This window comes from Vulpes vulpes, chromosome 3, assembly GCF_048418805.1.
Source record: "Vulpes vulpes isolate BD-2025 chromosome 3, VulVul3, whole genome shotgun sequence".
NCBI classification, from domain to species: Eukaryota; Metazoa; Chordata; class Mammalia; order Carnivora; family Canidae; genus Vulpes; species Vulpes vulpes.
In genome coordinates, this window is record NC_132782.1 from 101157449 (window position 1) to 101176633 (window position 19185).

At 35.3% G+C, this 19185-nt stretch overlaps 1 protein-coding gene across 6 annotated transcripts in view; it reads left to right on the plus strand.

Moving 5' to 3' along the window:
• SMG1 (SMG1 nonsense mediated mRNA decay associated PI3K related kinase) overlaps positions 1 to 19185 on the plus strand; it is a 105497-nt gene that overhangs the window by 33563 nt on the left and 52749 nt on the right. For 3 of the 6 annotated variants that reach the window (XM_072753767.1, XM_072753769.1, XM_072753770.1), the window contains 18 exons: positions 705 to 918; positions 3439 to 3564; positions 3968 to 4040; positions 4982 to 5079; positions 7458 to 7631; positions 9483 to 9707; positions 10940 to 11041; positions 11701 to 11970; positions 13494 to 13624; positions 13774 to 13935; positions 14403 to 14521; positions 14972 to 15059; positions 15149 to 15250; positions 15705 to 15845; positions 16399 to 16598; positions 16997 to 17193; positions 17347 to 17508; positions 18867 to 19021. In XM_072753767.1, the coding sequence (XP_072609868.1) occupies positions 705 to 918; positions 3439 to 3564; positions 3968 to 4040; positions 4982 to 5079; positions 7458 to 7631; positions 9483 to 9707; positions 10940 to 11041; positions 11701 to 11970; positions 13494 to 13624; positions 13774 to 13935; positions 14403 to 14521; positions 14972 to 15059; positions 15149 to 15250; positions 15705 to 15845; positions 16399 to 16598; positions 16997 to 17193; positions 17347 to 17508; positions 18867 to 19021 (2739 nt within the window). The remainder of the gene's footprint in view (positions 1 to 704; positions 919 to 3438; positions 3565 to 3967; positions 4041 to 4981; positions 5080 to 7457; positions 7632 to 9482; positions 9708 to 10939; positions 11042 to 11700; positions 11971 to 13493; positions 13625 to 13773; positions 13936 to 14402; positions 14522 to 14971; positions 15060 to 15148; positions 15251 to 15704; positions 15846 to 16398; positions 16599 to 16996; positions 17194 to 17346; positions 17509 to 18866; positions 19022 to 19185) is intronic. The other 3 variants (XM_072753768.1, XM_072753771.1, XM_072753772.1) reach the window with 2 other exon arrangements.

Below are 19185 nucleotides of genomic sequence, written 5' to 3' on the forward strand. Positions count from 1 at the left end.
AACTAGAGAATTTTGAAACTGCTTAGAGAATAGAGGTGAAAGGGAGCTTCCTTCTTTGGGCAACAGTGGATTCAGACCACCTGCACTACGAGGCTACTGGGGTTCTCCACAAAGGTGTGCAGTCTGTTCTTCGTGTGGGGATTCTCAAAGAATTGCAGTGTTGGAAAGCACCAAAACCTCATCTTAGCAGGTCACGGACCTTACTGCTTTTGGATGGTTTCATTTTATATAGTTAGTTATTAATATACTTAAATCAGTGCTGTTATCCTGTTAAGTTTGTTGTGCTTTAACTAGTACCATTTCCTGTTTTATAGTCCTTACCTACTGAATACTACATTGTATGTAGTTATCTGTATTGTGTTTTATCTGATCCTTTGTTGCTGCCCTTTTCTGTGAATTATTTAATGTAGCTTGAGATGGATTTTGAAGCCTAAATTTTAGTATTTCTGGGCCTTTCCTTACTGTTTGTGAATAATTGATTCTGTAAAAGAAAATCTAATGTCTAACAAAGGTACTCTTGGGCACTGCAGGATAGAGAGAGTAGAGAGCATATTTAAAGATAAAATTTCAATCTTTTATGTAGTTTGAATAGAAAATTTAAAAAATCGTTGAAGACATTCTTTTGTAAAATGTGTCATTCTTGTCATCTTTGAAAGCTTAAGCCTTTTGTGTGTTTTGTTTTGTTTGCATTGAAATAAACACAGTAGCAAATTGCTTCAGGAGTTGAGACAGGAGGGAGCTTGCTGTCTTGGCCTTCTTTGTGCTTCTCTGAGCTATGAGGCTGAGAAGATCTTCAAATGGATTTTTAGCAAATTTAGCTCATCTGCAAAAGATGAAGTTAAACTACTCTACTTATGTGCCACCTACAAAGCATTAGAGACTGTGGGAGAAAAGAAAGCCTTTTCATCTGTAATGCAGGTAAGACTGAGGGGGAAAATTGATGTATTTGGGAAGAAAATTGTCCTTAACAATTTTCCAGCAATGTTTTTGGAAGGGAACTTGGAGCAGGTAAACTTAGAATAGGGGTTATCTCCTGATAGTAAATATGATAGACATAACATTTCTCTTTCTGAGTTTGAGTTAAAGGGTACAAATTGAAAGTAGACTTAAAATAAGATTTTTCTCTTTTTGCTTTTTGAACCTTTCCTTTAAACTTGCTCAGTACTAGAATCACTTGTACATTTTAAAATAGAGACTTGGTGAGGACAGCTAGATAGGAGGGGACTTGACTTTTTTGAGGGAGATAAAAACTGAACAACACAACTCATTCTAGGCCTTTTTAGATTTGATAAAATGTCAGAAATTCTTATTCCAAATGATATAAAATAATTTTGTATAAATGAAAACCGGCCCTACTTAGCTTTATTTCACTTTTGTGTAACTGTATATATTAAAAGATCATTTTCAGTTAAAGCAGTTAAATTTTTTATTAAGCAATGTTCTTAAAAATTAGGGTTTGATATGTTTTTAGAGTGTCAAATATCTTTCATTTATATGTGCTCTTTACAATTCATGAGATGCTTTAAGTCGCTTTAAAAAACAGTTATATTCTGTTTTTGAATATAACTATTTTTATTGATTATAGAGGTTATATGAAAAATTTTGGGAACTAGTCAGAAAATTATAACTAAATATCATAACACCAAATTGGACTTATTCTGCACATAGTTTTTTATCCTGAACATTTTCAAATCCACAGGAAAACAGGTAGACCAGTACAATAAATACCCATATATCCTTTATCTAGATTTGTCATGTACTAACATTTTGCTACACTTGTTTTATTTCTACACACAAAGGCATGCATATTTTTTTTGAACCATTTGAAAATAAATTACACACGAAGTTCACCCTATAATACTTTAACATGCAACTCCTAAGAATAAGGCTATTCTCTTTTATTTATTTATTCATGAGAGTCAGAGGGAGAGAGAGAAAGAGGCAGAGACACAGGCAGAGGGAGAAGTAGGCTCCGTGCAGGGAGCCTGACCTGGGACTTGATCCCAGGTCTCCAGGATCACACCCTGAGCTGCAGGCGGTGCTAAACCAGGGCTGCCAGGCTATTCTCTTATATAACAAAAAAATTGTCATACCTAAGAAAATTAATTTTATTACATAATGCAGTCCATATTCAAACTTCAGCTCTTAAGATATCTTTTATAGCTTTTGTCTCACCTGACCCAGGATTCCGTCAAGACTCGAGTGTTGTTTGGTGCTGTGCCTATTTGATCTTTATTAATTAGAACGGTTCACACCTTTTTTGTCCCTCTTATTTGTTGTATGTTCTACTTTCTGGGTTTGTCTGATTGCTCTTTCCTGATTTTAAACCTTTTGGTCATGAATACTTCCTGAGTTCATCCTTACTGTTACATCACACCAGCCAGACACAAAACTTCAGATTGTCTTCTTGTCAGAGATAAAAGGGTTTGATCACCTGGTTAAGGTGATGACCACTAGAGTGGACTTTCCATTGTGGAGGCTTCTTTCTCTCCTTTTGTAATCTGGGCATGATACCTTGAGACCTTCTGAATATCCTGTTTTTTAGTTATATTTCACTCAGTGATTTTGGCACCCATTCATATTCTGTATCTATATAGATTATAACATTGTGCGAAATGTTAGATGCCTTTCCAGTTCTAGCATTTTTTCTGTAGTGATAGCCTCATTCTTTTATAAAGAAGAGCTTTCCTTTTTTAGGAAAAAATGGTTTCTAATAGTTGTAAAATATTCTATCCGTGACATGCTATATATTTGTTTAAAAAAATATATATCTATATATAAAGATAACATGAACTGCATGTCTGTCATTCATGTGTTGAGGTCATACTTATTTTCTCCAAATCATTCAAAATCATTCAAATTTGAAGCAAGTACTAATATCCTAAAGCATAGATTATATAAAATTTGCTATAAATTTTGAATTGGAAAGTAATTGTGGTACTTTAGGGAACAGTTTTCCAAACACATCTTAATTTTTGTTCTTGAAAGTTAATTAAGTCTATGATATTAAAGAGAGCACTTAGGAATAATGTGAACAGTCATTACTTAGGAATAATACTAAGAGACATTTAATAAGAGGAAACTATTTATTTTCAGCCTAACTTGGTGGAATGAAATGTTTTTAACTTACTTTTGAGTTAAAACTGTAGACTTTATTTTCTTTGGTATCATAATCAATTTTATTTTATTTATTTATTTTAAACATTTACTTATTCATGGGGAAGAGAGAGAGAGGCAGAAGGAGAAGCAGGCTCCATGCAGGGAACCCGACGTGGGACTTGATCCTGTGTCTCCAGGATCAGGCCCTGGGCTGAAGGCGGCGTTAAACCACTGAGCCACCTGGGCTGCCCAGATAGTCACTTAAATAATTTGAACCCAACGTACTTGTTTTCTTCCTGTTTTGTTGAATATTCATGGTTTATAACTTTTATTTTTTAGCTTGTAATGACCAGCCTACAGTCCATTCTTGAAAATGTGGATACACCAGAATTACTTTGCAAATGTGTTAAGTGCATTCTTTTGGTGGCTCGATGTTACCCTCACATTTTCAGCACTAATTTTAGGGTGAGTTCCCTGATTCTCCCTGTTCATATGATGCTGTGAAGGATTGGTTGTGTGTCTAAGGACCTTGGGGACCAGAGAGAAAACAAAGCTTCTGCTTCTTGGATTGTAATCAGTGATGCTTGAGGGTCTAGGATAGAATGGAACAATAATATTGTTTTTGTATATACCATCTGTACTTTCTGACATTAATACCTTAAGATATGTAAAAAAAAAAAATTTCCACAAGGTCATAAACAGAGATCCATTATTCTCTTCCTCTGCCCTCCCCCTTTCTAAATTTGTATAATATCAAATAGGTATAACACAGATGCTTTTTCTAGGATTTCTTAATCTGAAATGGTCCATAGGAGGAATAGCAGTTAGACCTTAAAATGATTAGCCCTTTTCTCTTGTCTCCACCCAGGATACAGTTGATATATTAGTTGGATGGCATATAGATCATACTCAGAAACCTTCACTCACACAGCAGGTGTCTGGTAAGTTACTCAGTATATGCCAGTCATTTAAATATTGTCGGAAGGAGCTCTTGTTCCTCAAAGTCCAGCTATTAATACTATTTCTTTCATAATGTGAGAGAAATAATTGCTTCACAGAAATATTTTGGTTATTATAAATGAACATTACTTGTTAGCAGAATTTGCCCTTTCAAAGAAAGATTGTATACTTTGTAGTAGGCAGGGGAGAGTAAATACAGATTGTAATGTTGCATCTGTGAGAAATTAAAAGGGCTTACCTTGAGTCATTTGTAGTGTGGCTGGTGGCAGGAGATACTACATGTAGTGGCAGTGTACTTAAATGTGGAATGAAAGATCCTGGGTATTTGTGACTCATTTTTGTGGTCATTAAAAAAACAAACAAACAAATGGATCAGTTTGAGGAAACATCTAAATAATTTTATTTTATTATTTTTGAGTTAAGTGAGTGACTAGCATGACTGATTTGGACATTTCAGCTTGTTTCAGGTGTTAGAGTTTCTCTTAGTTTAATTGGTGCAATGGACTTCTGAAAATAGGAAGGTGAGGGAGATTCTGACCCGTTTCCACTGGGGAGATTAGTGGACACCTTTCGTAGGTAGTTGGGGTTCTGTAGTAGAAAGCCAGGCTGGTGATAGATTGTGGCATTTTAGTCTAAGCCATGTGTATATTGACAATATAGATATTAAATCTGCTGAAAAATAAGGACTAAGGTAGCACGTTTTAATTTTTGGAGACTGTTTATTTTTGCAGCATTAAAAGAGACCTTGGTTAATCATGATCAGCATGTTTAACAGTTAATAGTCCTAATTTTATGAAAGAGGGCATGTCTTTAAGGGTATGCAACTTGAAAACCAGACAGCTTTAAAAACAGGGCTTCTAGATGTACTTTTAATTTGGATTTTTTGTTTTTTTCTACTTTCAAATTTTTTTATGATTCCTAGGGTGGTTGCAGAGTTTGGAGCCGTTTTGGGTAGCTGATCTTGCATTTTCTACCACTCTTCTTGGTCAGTTTCTGGAGGACATGGAAGCATATGCTGAGGTGAGTATGTAAAAAGCTAAGTTATTTCTTAAAATTTCAGTTAAGAACAAAACAAAAGTCTTAAACAGTGCTAGATTTATTTTTATTTTTTATTTAATTTTATTATTTTGAAAGATTTTATTTATTTGAGAGAGTGTGTGCGCAAGGTGGGGGTGGGGCAGAAGGAGAGCAGCTCCCTGTGAAGAGATGAGGGGCTTCATTCCAGGACCCTGGGATCATGACCTGAGTGGAAGGCAGACGGAAGGCAGATGCTTAACTGACTGAGCCACCCAAGTGCCCCTCACATTACTGCTAGATTTGTTTTAAAAGAATCAGACCACTTGACATTTAATAGAAATTACAAGACCGTTGCAATATTTAAATTTTTTAAAGATTTTTTTTTTTAAGTTACTAGCTGAATTACCAGAAAGATTGAAAGAAAATAGGCCTCATTTTGCAAAGCTTGAAATAATCCTGCTAGCTAGTAGTTTTCTGAAGACATGTTCTATAGTTCATTTTTATTTTTTAATACCACAAGAATATTCAAAGGTGAATTGAAGTTGTATAAAAGCCCTTGAAGACTTTTCTCTTACATATATTGGGGATCTTGGATCTTGCTTTGGAGGATAAGACTTAGCTTCAGCAAATTTTTGCGGCTATAGAAGCACAGTATGGCAACTTCAAGGGTGCTGCTGACGCCTCTGGTATTGGGTCTTGGCTTTTCTAGCCCACTGGTGGTCATGATTTAAATCGGCCATGTTCTGTGAGAACTTCTTTGTGGTTTTTCCCTACTCAGATCTACCATGATTCTTGATTGGTGTGCGAGGCTCCTATAATGATTGGTTGATTGATTTTTAAAGATTTTATTTATTTATTTGAGAGAAAGAGAGCCCGAGAAGAGGGGGTTGCGGGTAGGGAGAGGGGCAGAGGTAGGAGGAGAAGGAGATTCCTGGCTGAGCAGGGAGCCTGACCTGGGGCTTGATCCCAGGACTCTGGGATCATGACCTGATCTGAAGGTAAATGCTTAACTCACTGAGCCACCCAGATGCCCCTCTTAAGATGATTTAGCTTCCTCTATGGTATTTCTCGCCTTTCAGAGAAGAGTTTCTTCGTCCAGGAAGGAAGACATTGCTTCTGCATGTTTCTTTGCCTCCACACCTCTAGTGCACTTTTAAAGCTGATCTACCTTCCTGGAGCTGCCCATTCTAGTTTGTAGAAACTTTCCCCCTTGGTGTCCATTAGATGTAATTCTCTTCAGTTATTTTGGTGCTTAATTATATGTAGATGTATGTTGGTTCTAGTATCCCATTTTTTGCTAATCTTTTCCTTTGAGTATGTTTCCTTAACTAGATTTATAGGTGAGATTTTCTAATTTTTTTTTTTTAACACTTTTCCATTTGCCCTTCTTGTGCATAATATTGGTGTGGGAATCTTATTGAATTGAGTGGCTCAAAGAATACCTGGGATAAAATTTTAGCAGAAACTGATTCAGGAATGGCAAAAGTTTCTGGCTATTTTATACCTATACATAATAGCATATGTATTAGAATTTCTTTTTCTTTTTGTTTTTTTTTTTTTAAGATTTATTTTTTTATTCATGAGGGACACAGAGAGAGACAGGCAGAGACACAGGAAGAGGGAGAAGCAGGCTCCATTCAGGGAGCCTGACGTGGGACTTGATCCTGGAGACCTAGGATCATGCCCTGGGCTGAAAGCGGCGCTAAACCGCTGAGCCACCCAGGCTGCCCTATGTACTTTATTTTTCCCTAATACTTTCTGAGTTGGTATAAGAAATTATTTTCTTTTTTTTTTTAATTTTTATTTATTTATGATAGTCACAGAGAGAGAGAGGCAGAGACACAGGCGGAGGGAGAAGCAGGCTCCATGCACCGGGAGCCTGATATGGGATTCGATCCCGGGTCTCCAGGATCGCGCCCTGGGCCAAAGGCAGGCGCCAAACCGCTGTGCCACCCAGGGATCCCAAGAAATTATTTTCTTAATCTACTGAGGTTACTTTTGCCTTATTTAAGTATTGGCTTGTTAATTAGTGAAGTAAACTTTACTTTTATATTTAGATTATGTTTCCTTTTTAAATTTAATTTGATTTTATTTTTTGGTGGTAGGGGCAGAGGGGTGGGGAGAGAGAGAATCTTAAGCAGGCTCCATGCTCAGCACAGAGCCTGATGTGGGGCTTAGCCTCACAATCCTGAGGTCATGACTTGAACCAAAATTGAGAGTTGGGTGCTTAATCCACCAAACCACCCAGGTATCCTTCATGTTTCTTTTTTTCTTAGGCTAAACTTCCTTTATTTGCCAAAAATAAAGTTAGTTGACTTAAAAATTGGGAGTTTTTTATTTTGAACAATGTCCTACTTAGAGTGCTGTGATTTCACATCTAGGACCTCAGCCATGTGGCCTCTGGGGAGTCAGTGGATGAAGATGTTCCTCCTCCATCAGTGTCGTTACCAAAGCTGGCTGCACTTCTTCGGGTGTTCAGTACTGTAGTGAGGAGCATTGGGGAACGCTTCAGCCCAATTCGGGGTCCTCCAATTACTGAGGCATATGTAACAGATGTAAGTGTCTTTAAGAGTTTTAAGTATCATTCAAAAATAAAATTGTTGTGTATTATAAATGGTTCTCTTCACCTAATGAACATGTTATTAACCCTTCATTTGTTCAGTATGTATGTACGTAATGTAGCTGCTTTCTTAAATTGCCAGTAAAGTAAGGAATCCTATTATATCCTGTCCTCTTCTATCCACCCCTCTATATGAGAGAATGGCTACACTGCATTTTAAAATGGGCATAAATTTTTTTCTAATGAGATCCTTTATAGATTCATTATTTTTGTTTAATATCCTTTTAATATCTTTTGTTTTTAAAGATTTATTTATTCACAAGGGACACAAAGAGAGAGGCAGAGACATAGGTAGAGGGAGACGTCCCCACAGACAACCCCGGAATCATGCCCTGAGCTGGAGGCAGACGCTCAACTGCTAGCCACCCAGGCGTCCCTCCTTTTAAAATCTTTAAAAATAATGTTTTAATTTTTGCTTTTTAGTTATTGAGTTTAGTTTTTCAGTATGTTAAGAATTAACACGCTACAGATCAAAAATAATTTTTTCTGAGTATGACAGGATGAAACAACTTTGATAGCCTGACATCCAAGATTATAAAGATACAGGAACTTATAAATATGTAGTCATCTGAGATCAATTATAAAAAGCAGCATGATTACCACACTTCAGCAGCCCCAAACATTAGGTGCATTATATAACAGTCCTAGTGAGTGGCTCAGTGTATTAGACATGAGAAATGAAATTGTCACTGTACTGTGTTTGAATGAGAAAGGTGAAATACACATGATACAGTCATAAAATACTAAATGATTAAAATTTTACTGTTAGAAGTCTAACTTTTATTTACTTCTGTTGCACATGTTGCCAAATAAAATAGGATATTAATGATATATGTAATTTTTGGTAAGTTAATTGTGTATTTCAGCAGAAATGTCAGATCCTACACATAATTAAAACCACATCTTGATATTTTAAACCTGAAAAACATGATTTAATATCTTCATTTTATTTATTCCTTTCAAAAAGTTGGTGGTTTGATGACCTTGTCAGTGTTGAAATAAAGGCAGTAAACTCAGATGTAAAACGAACAAAAACAGTTATTTCCCAGGATAGTTGTATAAATGTATTCTTTCATGAAGGTCTTTTAGGCCTTTTTAACCTATAGGTTTAAAGCCAAATGTTGTGACTGTTGAATATTATGGAAAAATACATACTGTATCACTTTTGTTTTTTCTTAACTTTATTAGAAATTTAGTATGTTAATACTATTATAGTTTTGTGGGGTTTTGGGTTGGAAATTACATGATTTTCATAATCCCCAAATAGGTATATGTTATGAATGAGACTTAACTTTCCAAAGAGACCATCGGTACATGAACTTTTATAAGCTAAGGTGACTTGGATGTTTAATTTTAAAAGAGTAATTACCAAAAGCCCAAGTGCTTTATTGCAGAAAGATTATTCTCATGGCAGGTTATTCCCATGTTAATACTGTTAATGTTCTAAGTACTGGTGTTTTTCATGAATATAAAAATTCTGAGCTTCAGTCATTTGGTCACTTTGACGAGGGGAGGGAGGATGATAGACATTGGGTATAAGAGAAACAGAGAATGGCAAATTCCATATTCTGTCACTGTAGTACTTTAGAATTTTTTAGGCAAGATCATTTTTGTGTATTTTACTAAAGACACCCTTATTCAGCCACTGAGAGCTAGAATATTAAGAGACTGCTGACAAAGCAGGCAGTTAATTTTCAGTTGAAACTGCATTAAATAGAAACTATTTTCTTGCTCTGTGGAAGCATGTGAATTTTTTTAAAAAGCTGCTTGTTCTCCCCATTTGCAGGTTCTGTACAGAGTAATGAGATGTGTGACGGCTGCAAACCAAGTGTTTTTTTCTGAGGCTGTGTTGACAGCTGCTAATGAGTGTGTTGGTGTTTTGCTCGGCAGCTTGGATCCTAGCATGACTATACATTGTGACATGGTCATTACATATGGATTAGATCAACTGGAGAACTGCCAGACTTGCGGTACAGATTATATCATCTCAGTCTTGAATTTACTCACATTGGTATGTGAATTCTTTTATGTTGCTTTTTAATATGTTGTTTATTTAGGCCCTTAAATTTAAAATTAGTGTGGAAGAAATGAAGGCCTTTTTTTTTTTAAGAATGCATTAATTAGTCTTTTTTATATAATCTAGTTTGCTTTTGCTGTTACCTGTTTACTTTTAGTGTTTGAATTCAGTGTAGCTTTTATTCCTTTTTCTCTTTTTTTTCTTTTTTGATGAAACAATATCTTTCATATAAGACTACCTAGTATTCCTGATAAACATTACATGGGTACTTGATAGCTATTTTGAAAGACCTTGTTATGTTTTGTTTCCCATATGAAACTTGTTTTATAGTTTTTATTCCTAGCCATAAATATTCCCCTTCCTCTCCACCTTTTATTATGGACATTTTGAAGAATATTTAAAAAAAAAGAACAGAATAGTATAATGAATCTCTGTAATACTTAATACTGTTTCTATAAGGAGAAACACATGGTCCATCTGGTTTCATCTAGGCCTCTCTGATTCTCTGCCTCTTCTGGATTGTTTTAAAGCAAATTATAGGTGATAGTCTGCCGAACATTTCTGCCAAAGTTATGGCAGAATGTAACTTTCTTTACCAACGTAAAAAAAAAAAAGCCATATTTAAGTGTAGATACGTGTATCCTATTTAGGTATCTAGACCTTTTACTATCACAATGTTAAGGCCTTAAAACATAATTTAGATCTATTACTTTTTTAATTAATATTTTTCAGAGCAGCTTTTAGGTTCACAGGAATATTTGAGCCTTAAGTACACAGTTCCCATACCCTCTTCCACAATAGTTTCCCTCATTATTAACATCTTCCTTTAGTGTGGTACATTTATTACAGTTGATGAGCCACATTGACCTGTTACTAAACTGATTTCCATAGTTTACCTTAGAGTTCATGCTCTGGATTGTACATTCTGTGGGTTTCGGCAAATGAATAATGCCACATATTCATTATTCTAGTATCCTACAGAATAGTTTCACTGCCCTAAAAATCCCTTATGCTCTGCCTATTCATCCCTCCCGAATCCCGGGTAACTGCATATTTTTAGTGTCTTCCTAGTTTTGCCTTTTCCAGAATGTCACATCTTTGGGATCATATGGCTTGAAGCTGTGTCACATGGGCTTCTTTCAGTTAGCGTTACACATTTAATACACATTTAAGGCTCTTCCATGTCCTATTGTGTTTTGATAGCTCGCTTCTTTTTATTCTTTTAGATTGTTGAACAGATAAATACAAAACTGCCATCATCATTTGTAGAAAAACTGTTCATACCATCATCGAAACTACTATTTTTGCGTTATCATAAAGAAAAGGAGGTAAGTAATGCACTGATAGAGACTTAGTAACTCCAGTCATTGAAGAGTTGACTCAAGTTGCTTTTACTAGGCTACATAAATGAAATGAAATGAGATGATAAATATTGGTTTTAAAACCATAGTGATTATAATGATTCACTTAACTTAGTCTTTATTGATTGTCAGATTGATGTGCCAGACATTCTTTTCAGATTTCCATAATTTGTTTTTATTAAGTTTGCTTTATTAAAATTTCATAAAACAAGCAACTATTTATAAAGTTACAAATTGAGAAGTACTGTATATGTTACAAATTTCATTATTAGCTTCTCAGTCAACTCCCAGATAAAACTACTACAGGCTTTCCAAGTAGATGGAGGAAAATTAATTTTAATAAATCGCTCTTTTTATGTGTGTTTTAATACTGGCTGTTTTTAAAAAATGGCCTTTTAAGAACTTTTAATTTAGAGGATCCTTTCTTTGTAATAAAGTCTTGAAGGTTTTTATTAACTTAGTGACACGTGTAGGTTCCCTAATGTTGGTTTTTTTTTTTTTTTAATTAGGTCTTTAGTGTTCTAGACAGTAAATTTATCAATCTTAAAGTTGATTTGTACCACATCATGTAGTTAGTAATTTTATTTACCATGTAATTATCTCTTTTCTGAATTCTCTCTTTAAAGGTTGTTGCCGTAGCCCATGCTGTTTATCAAGCAGTGCTCAGCCTGAAGAATATTCCTGTTTTGGAGACTGCCTATAAATTAATTTTGGGGGAAATGACTTGTGCCCTAAACAACCTGCTACATAGTTTACAACTTCCTGATGCCTGCTCTGAAATAAAACATGAGGCTTTTAAAAATCATGTATTCAATGTAGACAATGCAAAATTTGTAGTTATATTTGACCTCAGTGCCCTTACTACAATTGGAAATGCCAAAAACTCCCTAATTGGGGTGAGTCTATACTTGGAGTGCTTTGTTTTATTCTCACTTAAGCCTCTCTTCATTGCATGTGTATCTGTGTTATTTACTACTGTTATCATATCAGTGTTTCCAGAGTCACTGTAGAACACACTGCTATAAGTAGGACATGCCTGGATCATTAAAACTAACAGGAATATTTACTTGCCATTGTATTTTGTTTTCTCCTTCCATTCCTTGACTACCCTTATAAGACATTTTAGGTTTGTTTTATTTTTAGGAAAATGTCTTTTATGAATTTGTATGTATCTAGCATGCTTATAAAAAAATTCGTCAACATTTTCCACAGCTCAGATTTGTGTAGTTCTTTTAATATGCAGCTCCTTCTTCCCTGCTTTTCTCTTCACTAACGTTGGTGCTTACATATGGTCTTCCTTTTTGACTGCCTGCTTTTCTCTAGGAATATTCATACATTCTTTCTTTATGGAAAAGAATAAAAATTTCTTTCCTTTAAGAAATTTGAAGTGATCTTGCTTTTGATTGGTAATTATTGCTTTTATTTATTTTCCTTTTTTGTTAGACTTTGCAGGATTGGAAGACATTACTTCTAATAAAAAATAATAGGATATAATTCAGGGACAAAGTTTTCTAAGAAAGAAGAGAGGGAAAAGTCAAGTCTTGATGTTTAGATTTGCATGCCCTCCTGATCAGATTGCCTTGTGTCACTTTACATGGAGCAGTTCCTCCCCTCACTGCTAGTCATGGCTGATGTTGGAAGGCTACAGTAAAGTGAACTCAGACCCTAAGATTTTGTTGTTAATGAATTCACATTGTATATGGATTTGAGGAAGTTTTTGTCTTGCAGTCTGGAAGCAGGGAGAGGGGATTAGGAAGCAGCAGTTAGGTGGAATGGAGTACATTAGCAGCAGAAGGAAAAGAGAAGGATGGGAAAGGCTTAAGAGTGGCAAGATGATGGGACTCCTGGGTAGGTCAGCAGTTGAGCATCTGCCTTTGGCTCAGGGCGTGATCTCGGAGTCCCAGATCTAGTCCCACATGGGGCTCTCTGCATGGAGCCTGCTTCTCCCTCTGCCTCTCTCTATGTATCTCTCATGAATAAATAAATAAAATCTTAAAAAAAAAAAGAGTGGCAAGATGTGTCTTTTTTCTCGTTGGACACGGCACCTTGCCATCGTAGTCTATGGAAAATTGAGGAGATACAATCTAATACACTGGAGGGTACAGAGGATTTTGTTTAGGTCAGGAATCAGTAGACTACAATCTGTGGGCCAAATACAGCTCAATATGTATTTTTTCTCTTTTTAAGAAAATATCTTTATGATTTTTAATTCACTTATCATACAATTCACATTTAATGTGTACAGTTCAGGGACACCTGGGTGACTCAGTTGATGAAGTGTCAGACTCTCGATTTCAGTCAGGTCATGATCTGAGCCACCCCGGTGTCTTTGTCGTTTTAACTTTTAAAAATGTATACACATATTTTGAAGTGTATCTTGGAGGAGTCACACATTTGTGTTTTTTTTGTACATCATCAGATGTGGGCACTGTCTCCAACCGTCTTTGCCCTGCTGAGTAAGAATCTAATGATTGTGCATGGTGACCTGGCTGTTCACTTCCCTGCCATTCAGTATGCTGTGCTCTACACGTTGTATTCTCATTGTACCAGGTACTGTACTGTACAGATACTTGTAAACAGTTTTTTTTTCATTTTTATAGGGGAGGATGGTATAGATTTTTAAAAATATGTGTTGATTTTGGAGTTGCCTTTTTTTTTTTAATTAGAGATGAAAACATGATTTTTCTTTTGTTTTCCAGGCACGATCACTTTATATCTAGTAGTCTTAGTTCTTCATCCCCATCTCTGTTTGATGGAGCTGTAATCAGTACTGTAACTACAGCTACAAAAAAACATTTCTCAATTATACTGAATCTCCTAGGAATATTGCTTAAGAAAGATAATCTTAACCAGGACACAAGGTAACTAAATAATATTTCCTAATATTAAGTATTCTTAACTTTTATTAACTTAGCTACATAATTTGAGGATAAAAATCAAGATTTATGGAGATGGTAGGGTAGAGCAGCTTCTTCTTTATGAAACACGTCAAAATATGGCTTTATTTAATCTGGGATTTCTTGTTCTTTCCCAAAAGAATGAAAAGAAACCTCCATGCCCTGCAATGTTTTGTAGAAGAATGTATCTATAGGTGTTTTTTTTTTTTTTTTGTTTTGTTTTTTTTGCATTCTTTGCTACAACTTATGCTAGTTTGGGGAAGTTTTCTTAAAAGGCATACAACTTTTTGACAAAGGAATTTCTGTAGTTTCAGTTTTTATTTCTTGTTAGTTGAGATATTTAAAGACATCAAAAGCAATCTAAGAAGAGATTTTTTTTAAAATTTTCTTTCTTTTTTAATGTAAAATCAACTGGATATTTTGTATTTCAGGAAACTGTTAATGACTTGGGCTTTGGAAGTGGCTGTTTTAATGAAGAAGTCTGAAACATATGCACCTTTATTCTCTCTTCCATCTTTCCATAAATTTTGCAAAGGACTTTTAGCCAACAGTAAGATTCTGTGATTTTTAAAAATTTTGTTAATCTGCACATAAAAGAGGTCTTTGGTAATGAAATAGTCACTTGAACATTTTCATAACATGAATAATTCCCACCTCAATGGCAGGTGCATAATCTGTCTTAACTTTTTCTTATTCTTAATATGTAAATTGTTTTTAAATGATTGTCACATTTTTAAGCTCATATGAATGTTTGTACATTCCGTATACTTTTAAAATTTCTTTCAGAAAAAGGTTGAGGTGAAGAATAGTGATTTTAACGTGATTTGTTGAAGTGTCATTTTCTGGAATATTACTGCCAGTGAGGGTTCTAGGTGGTGCAGGGCCTAGTCCACAGGAGGCATTTACTCTTTGTTGAATAAGTGAATGGGTTCGGGATGTTCAGACATACTGGCATATGATTTCTTTTGGTGAGCTGAAAGTGTCTTTTAATTTTCAATAGCTCTTGTTGAAGATGTGAATATCTGTCTGCAAGCATGCAGCAGTCTACATGCTTTGTCCTCTTCTTTGCCGGACGATCTTTTACAGAGGTATGAACTAAAGATCTTATCTTCTGATTCTGGTCTTAATAACTTGGAACTGTTGCCACAATTATATTATCTGTTTCATTTTTTCTTAGGTGTGTTGATGTTTGCCGTGTTCAACTTGTCCATAGTGGAACTCGTATTCGACAAGCATTTGGAAAGCTGTTGAAGTCGATTCCTTTAGATGTTGTCTTGAGGTATAACAATTGTGTTGGAACAAATACATCCCACTATTTTAACTGCCCAGTAGTCCTTTAGTTTGAAGGTACAAATTGCCTATTAGTGAATTAATATCACATCTTCTATGGCACTTCTCAGTGATTGAAGAGCTGTCACAGGATCAAATTGTGAGTCTAGAAGAAAGTAACAAAGTTTTTTATGTTTTATAAACTTAGAAGCTTATGATAAGTACTGAAAAATTTATATATATGGTGCCGAAATGTGTCTCATTAGTTATTTGAAAAACGCAACTGTAATCTTTATTGTTTTTGATTAAGTTAATTTCTAAGTTGTAACAACATCTCTATTTTATGTTTATTTTTTATTTTTTATTTCTACATTTAGTTAGCAAGGAAATAGCCTATTTGTAGTATGAAGTAACCTTTTAACTAAAACATTTTGTGTAACAGTGACTTTATTTTCTATCTACAGCAATAACAATCACACAGAAATTCAAGAAATTTCTTTAGCGTTAAGAAGTCACATGAGCAAAGCACCAAGTAACACATTCCACCCACAAGATTTCTCTGATGTTATTAGTTTTATTTTGTATGGGAATTCTCACAGAACAGGGTAAGGTTTTCTTTGACTCCTTCATGTGGGAAAGTAACTTAAAAATACTTGAATATTTTGACCTTACACCCATTTTGAGGAGAAAATATGTCAGGAGTAGCAGAGTAGAAAGTGATATCTTTTCAAATGGGTTAATTTTATTTTCAGCAGTAGGAAGAATTGCTTTGAAGATAGTATCTGAAGAAGCAGAAATGGGCTTTGAGATGGAGTGATGAAATGTGTTTGACAGTTAACTGCTCTGACCTAGTCATGAATGCTTTGGGGAGAGGCCTGGGAACCTAGACATTCTGCAGATGCTTAGTTGCAGTGAATGTTTTATCCCATAGCCATTTACCCCTAATAACCTATCCACACTATACCCCATCCTTTTTTAACTGTAAAAGACCTCCTCACAGTGAAAGGTATGGATATAATTCTTCTCAGTAGTAAAGGTTTTGCCTTTTTAAAGTAGGAAAAATTGTAGTCCCTTACTCCTATTCCCTTGGAAAAAAACTTATTATTATTGTTTTTTTAATGAAGTTGTCATTGTTAAATATGAAACTGCTTTTCCCAGGAAGGACAATTGGTTAGAAAGATTGTTCTATAGCTGCCAGAGACTGGATAAGCGTGACCAATCAACAATTCCCCGAAATCTTCTAAAGACAGATGCTGTCCTTTGGCAGTGGGCTATTTGGGAGGCAGCACAGTTCACTGTCCTCTCTAAGTTGAGAACCCCATTGGGCAGAGCTCAGGATACCTTCCAGACCATTGAAGGTAATCAGCTCTTTGTGCTTTTTCAACCTTTGTGGTACAAATACGTTCAAAACCTTATTATAGTAAGAAATAATTATCTTTGTTAACACAAAAATTTGAGAGTATATGCTTTGTTTTTCTTTAGTACTCTGTCAGTCTTTCAGGTACTATTTGTTAGAATAAACTTTCATTGAACAATTATGTTGACGACAACATGGTTGTCTACTTCTGTTCAAGAACTCGGGGATTTGTATAGGGAAAACATCTTTTCCCCTAAAATAAAAGATCTTTCCTGTTGGGAGTTTTGTTTTTAAATGATGGAAATACAACACTTGATAATTGTGAATTTGTGAAATTATCTCAATTTCTAGAATCTTTAAAGATTTCTTTTAAATTTGGAATACTGTCTTTGCTTTAAGGTATCATTAGAAGTCTCGCAGCTCACACGTTAAACCCTGATCAAGATGTTAGTCAGTGGACAACTGCAGACAATGATGAAGGCCACAGTAGCAACCAGCTTAGACTTGTTCTTCTTCTGCAGTACCTGGAAAATCTGGAGAAGTTAATGTATAATGCATATGAGGGGTGTGCTAATGCATTAACATCACCTCCCAAGGTTAGTTTCAGTGGGCTGAGTATTGCTTCGTAGCAGTTTCATGGGCAAGCCTGGCAGTGCGTGCAGACCTGAAATTACAATACTCTTGTATATTTGAGACATCTAGCTAGAATCTTAACCAATCCTGAGCTGTTCTTTTTCTTTATTCTAAAGGTCATTAGGACTTTTTTTTATACTAATCGCCAAACTTGCCAAGACTGGCTGACACGGATCCGACTCTCCATTATGAGAGTTGGATTGTTGGCAGGCCAGCCTGCTGTGACAGTGAGACATGGCTTTGACTTGCTTACTGAAATGAAGACAAATCTATCTCAGGTAAAGTCTATTAGGAGTTAATTTTAAATCTGTTAATTAGAAAATTTTGAGCTTAATTCCTTTATGTGATTTAATCTATAGATGAAATATTAAAATTTCTATTCATTCAAAATTTCTATTTCAAAGATTTTGATTCAGTATTTTGTAAAAGCAGTAACTTCCAAAGTCACCTATTCATATTTTCTACTTAGAACACTGTCAAGGGATCCTTGGGTGGCGCAGCGGTTTGGCGCTTGCCTTTGGCCCAGGGCGCGATCCTGGAGACCCGGGATCGAATCCCACGTCGGGCTTCCGGTGCATGGAGCCTGCTTCTCCCTCTGCCTATATCTCTGCCTCTCTCTCTCTCTCTCTCTGTATGACTACATAAATAAATAATAAAAAATAATTAAAAAAAAAAAAAAGAACACTGTCAAAATATATATTACTTATGTTTAAGAAGCTGGAACTTTATAGGTAATTCTTAGAAATTTATAGAAGAAATCTCATCATAATTATTTTTCAAGATTTTATTTATTTATTTGAGAGACCGAGGGAATGAGTAGGGGGGGGTGGGGCAGAGGGAGAAGCCTGGGATCACGACCTGGGCCAAAGGCAGATGCTTAACTGACTGAGCCAGGTACCCCGCATCATAAATTTTAATAACTGTATAATGTATAGGAAAGTGTATATAATTTATAATGTATGCAAAATATATGTAATAATGTTATAATATGTGGGGAAAGTGCTGGTTTATAAATGGATTCAATAAGTGGAATCCAAAAATAGCAAATGTTTATTAATTAGACATAGTATTGGGCAGCCTGGGTGGCTCAGCAGTTTAGCACTGCCTTCAGCCCAAGGCGAGATCCTAGAGACCAGGATCAAGTCCCACATCAAGCTTCCTGCATGCAGCCTGCTTCTCTCTCTCTCTCTCTCTCTTTCTCTCTTTCTCTCTGTCTCTCATGAATAAATAAATAAAATCTTTAAAAAAATAGACACAGTATCAATAAGCAGTATTCAGACAAATTAATCCTTTTTTAATCCATGGTTATTTATATTTAATTTTTGCTTTATATTTATTTCATAGGTTACTCCTACAGATACCACAGTTTAAATGTTTGGGTGACTTTTTTAAGTTCAAGTCTTTGTAAAGACTGACACCCGTGCTGTTAAGGGTGTGTCAGTTACCTTGTAGACACATTATAGGTAAAATTTCAAGAATTCTAAGCTAATAATGTAATATCGTTGTTGTAAAAATAATTAAGTATATTTGCCTTTAAGTGGGCTTAGATTGTGATCAGTAGTTGTCAGTTTTTAATAGATATTTGAATTTTAATGGTATTCAGGTCTATGATTAACTTTTCTGAATGAACTTTCAGGGGAGTGAATTGGAAGTAACCATCATGATGGTGGTAGAAGCACTGTGCGAGCTTCATTGTCCTGAAGCTATACAGGGAATTGCTGTGTGGTCCTCTTCCGTTGTTGGAAAGAATCTTCTCTGGATAAATTCAGTGGCCCAACAGGCAGAAGGGAGGTAAGTAGAATGGAAGGAAATAGATGATAGGATGTCTTTATATTTAAATCTTTTGTATTCCTGGCTAACATTGTTGTTAGAACAGCTTTCTTCAGTTTCAGCAATTGAAACTTGTTTAAGTCACTTTCCAAGGAGTCATCTTCCATCTGTTCTTTAATTACCAG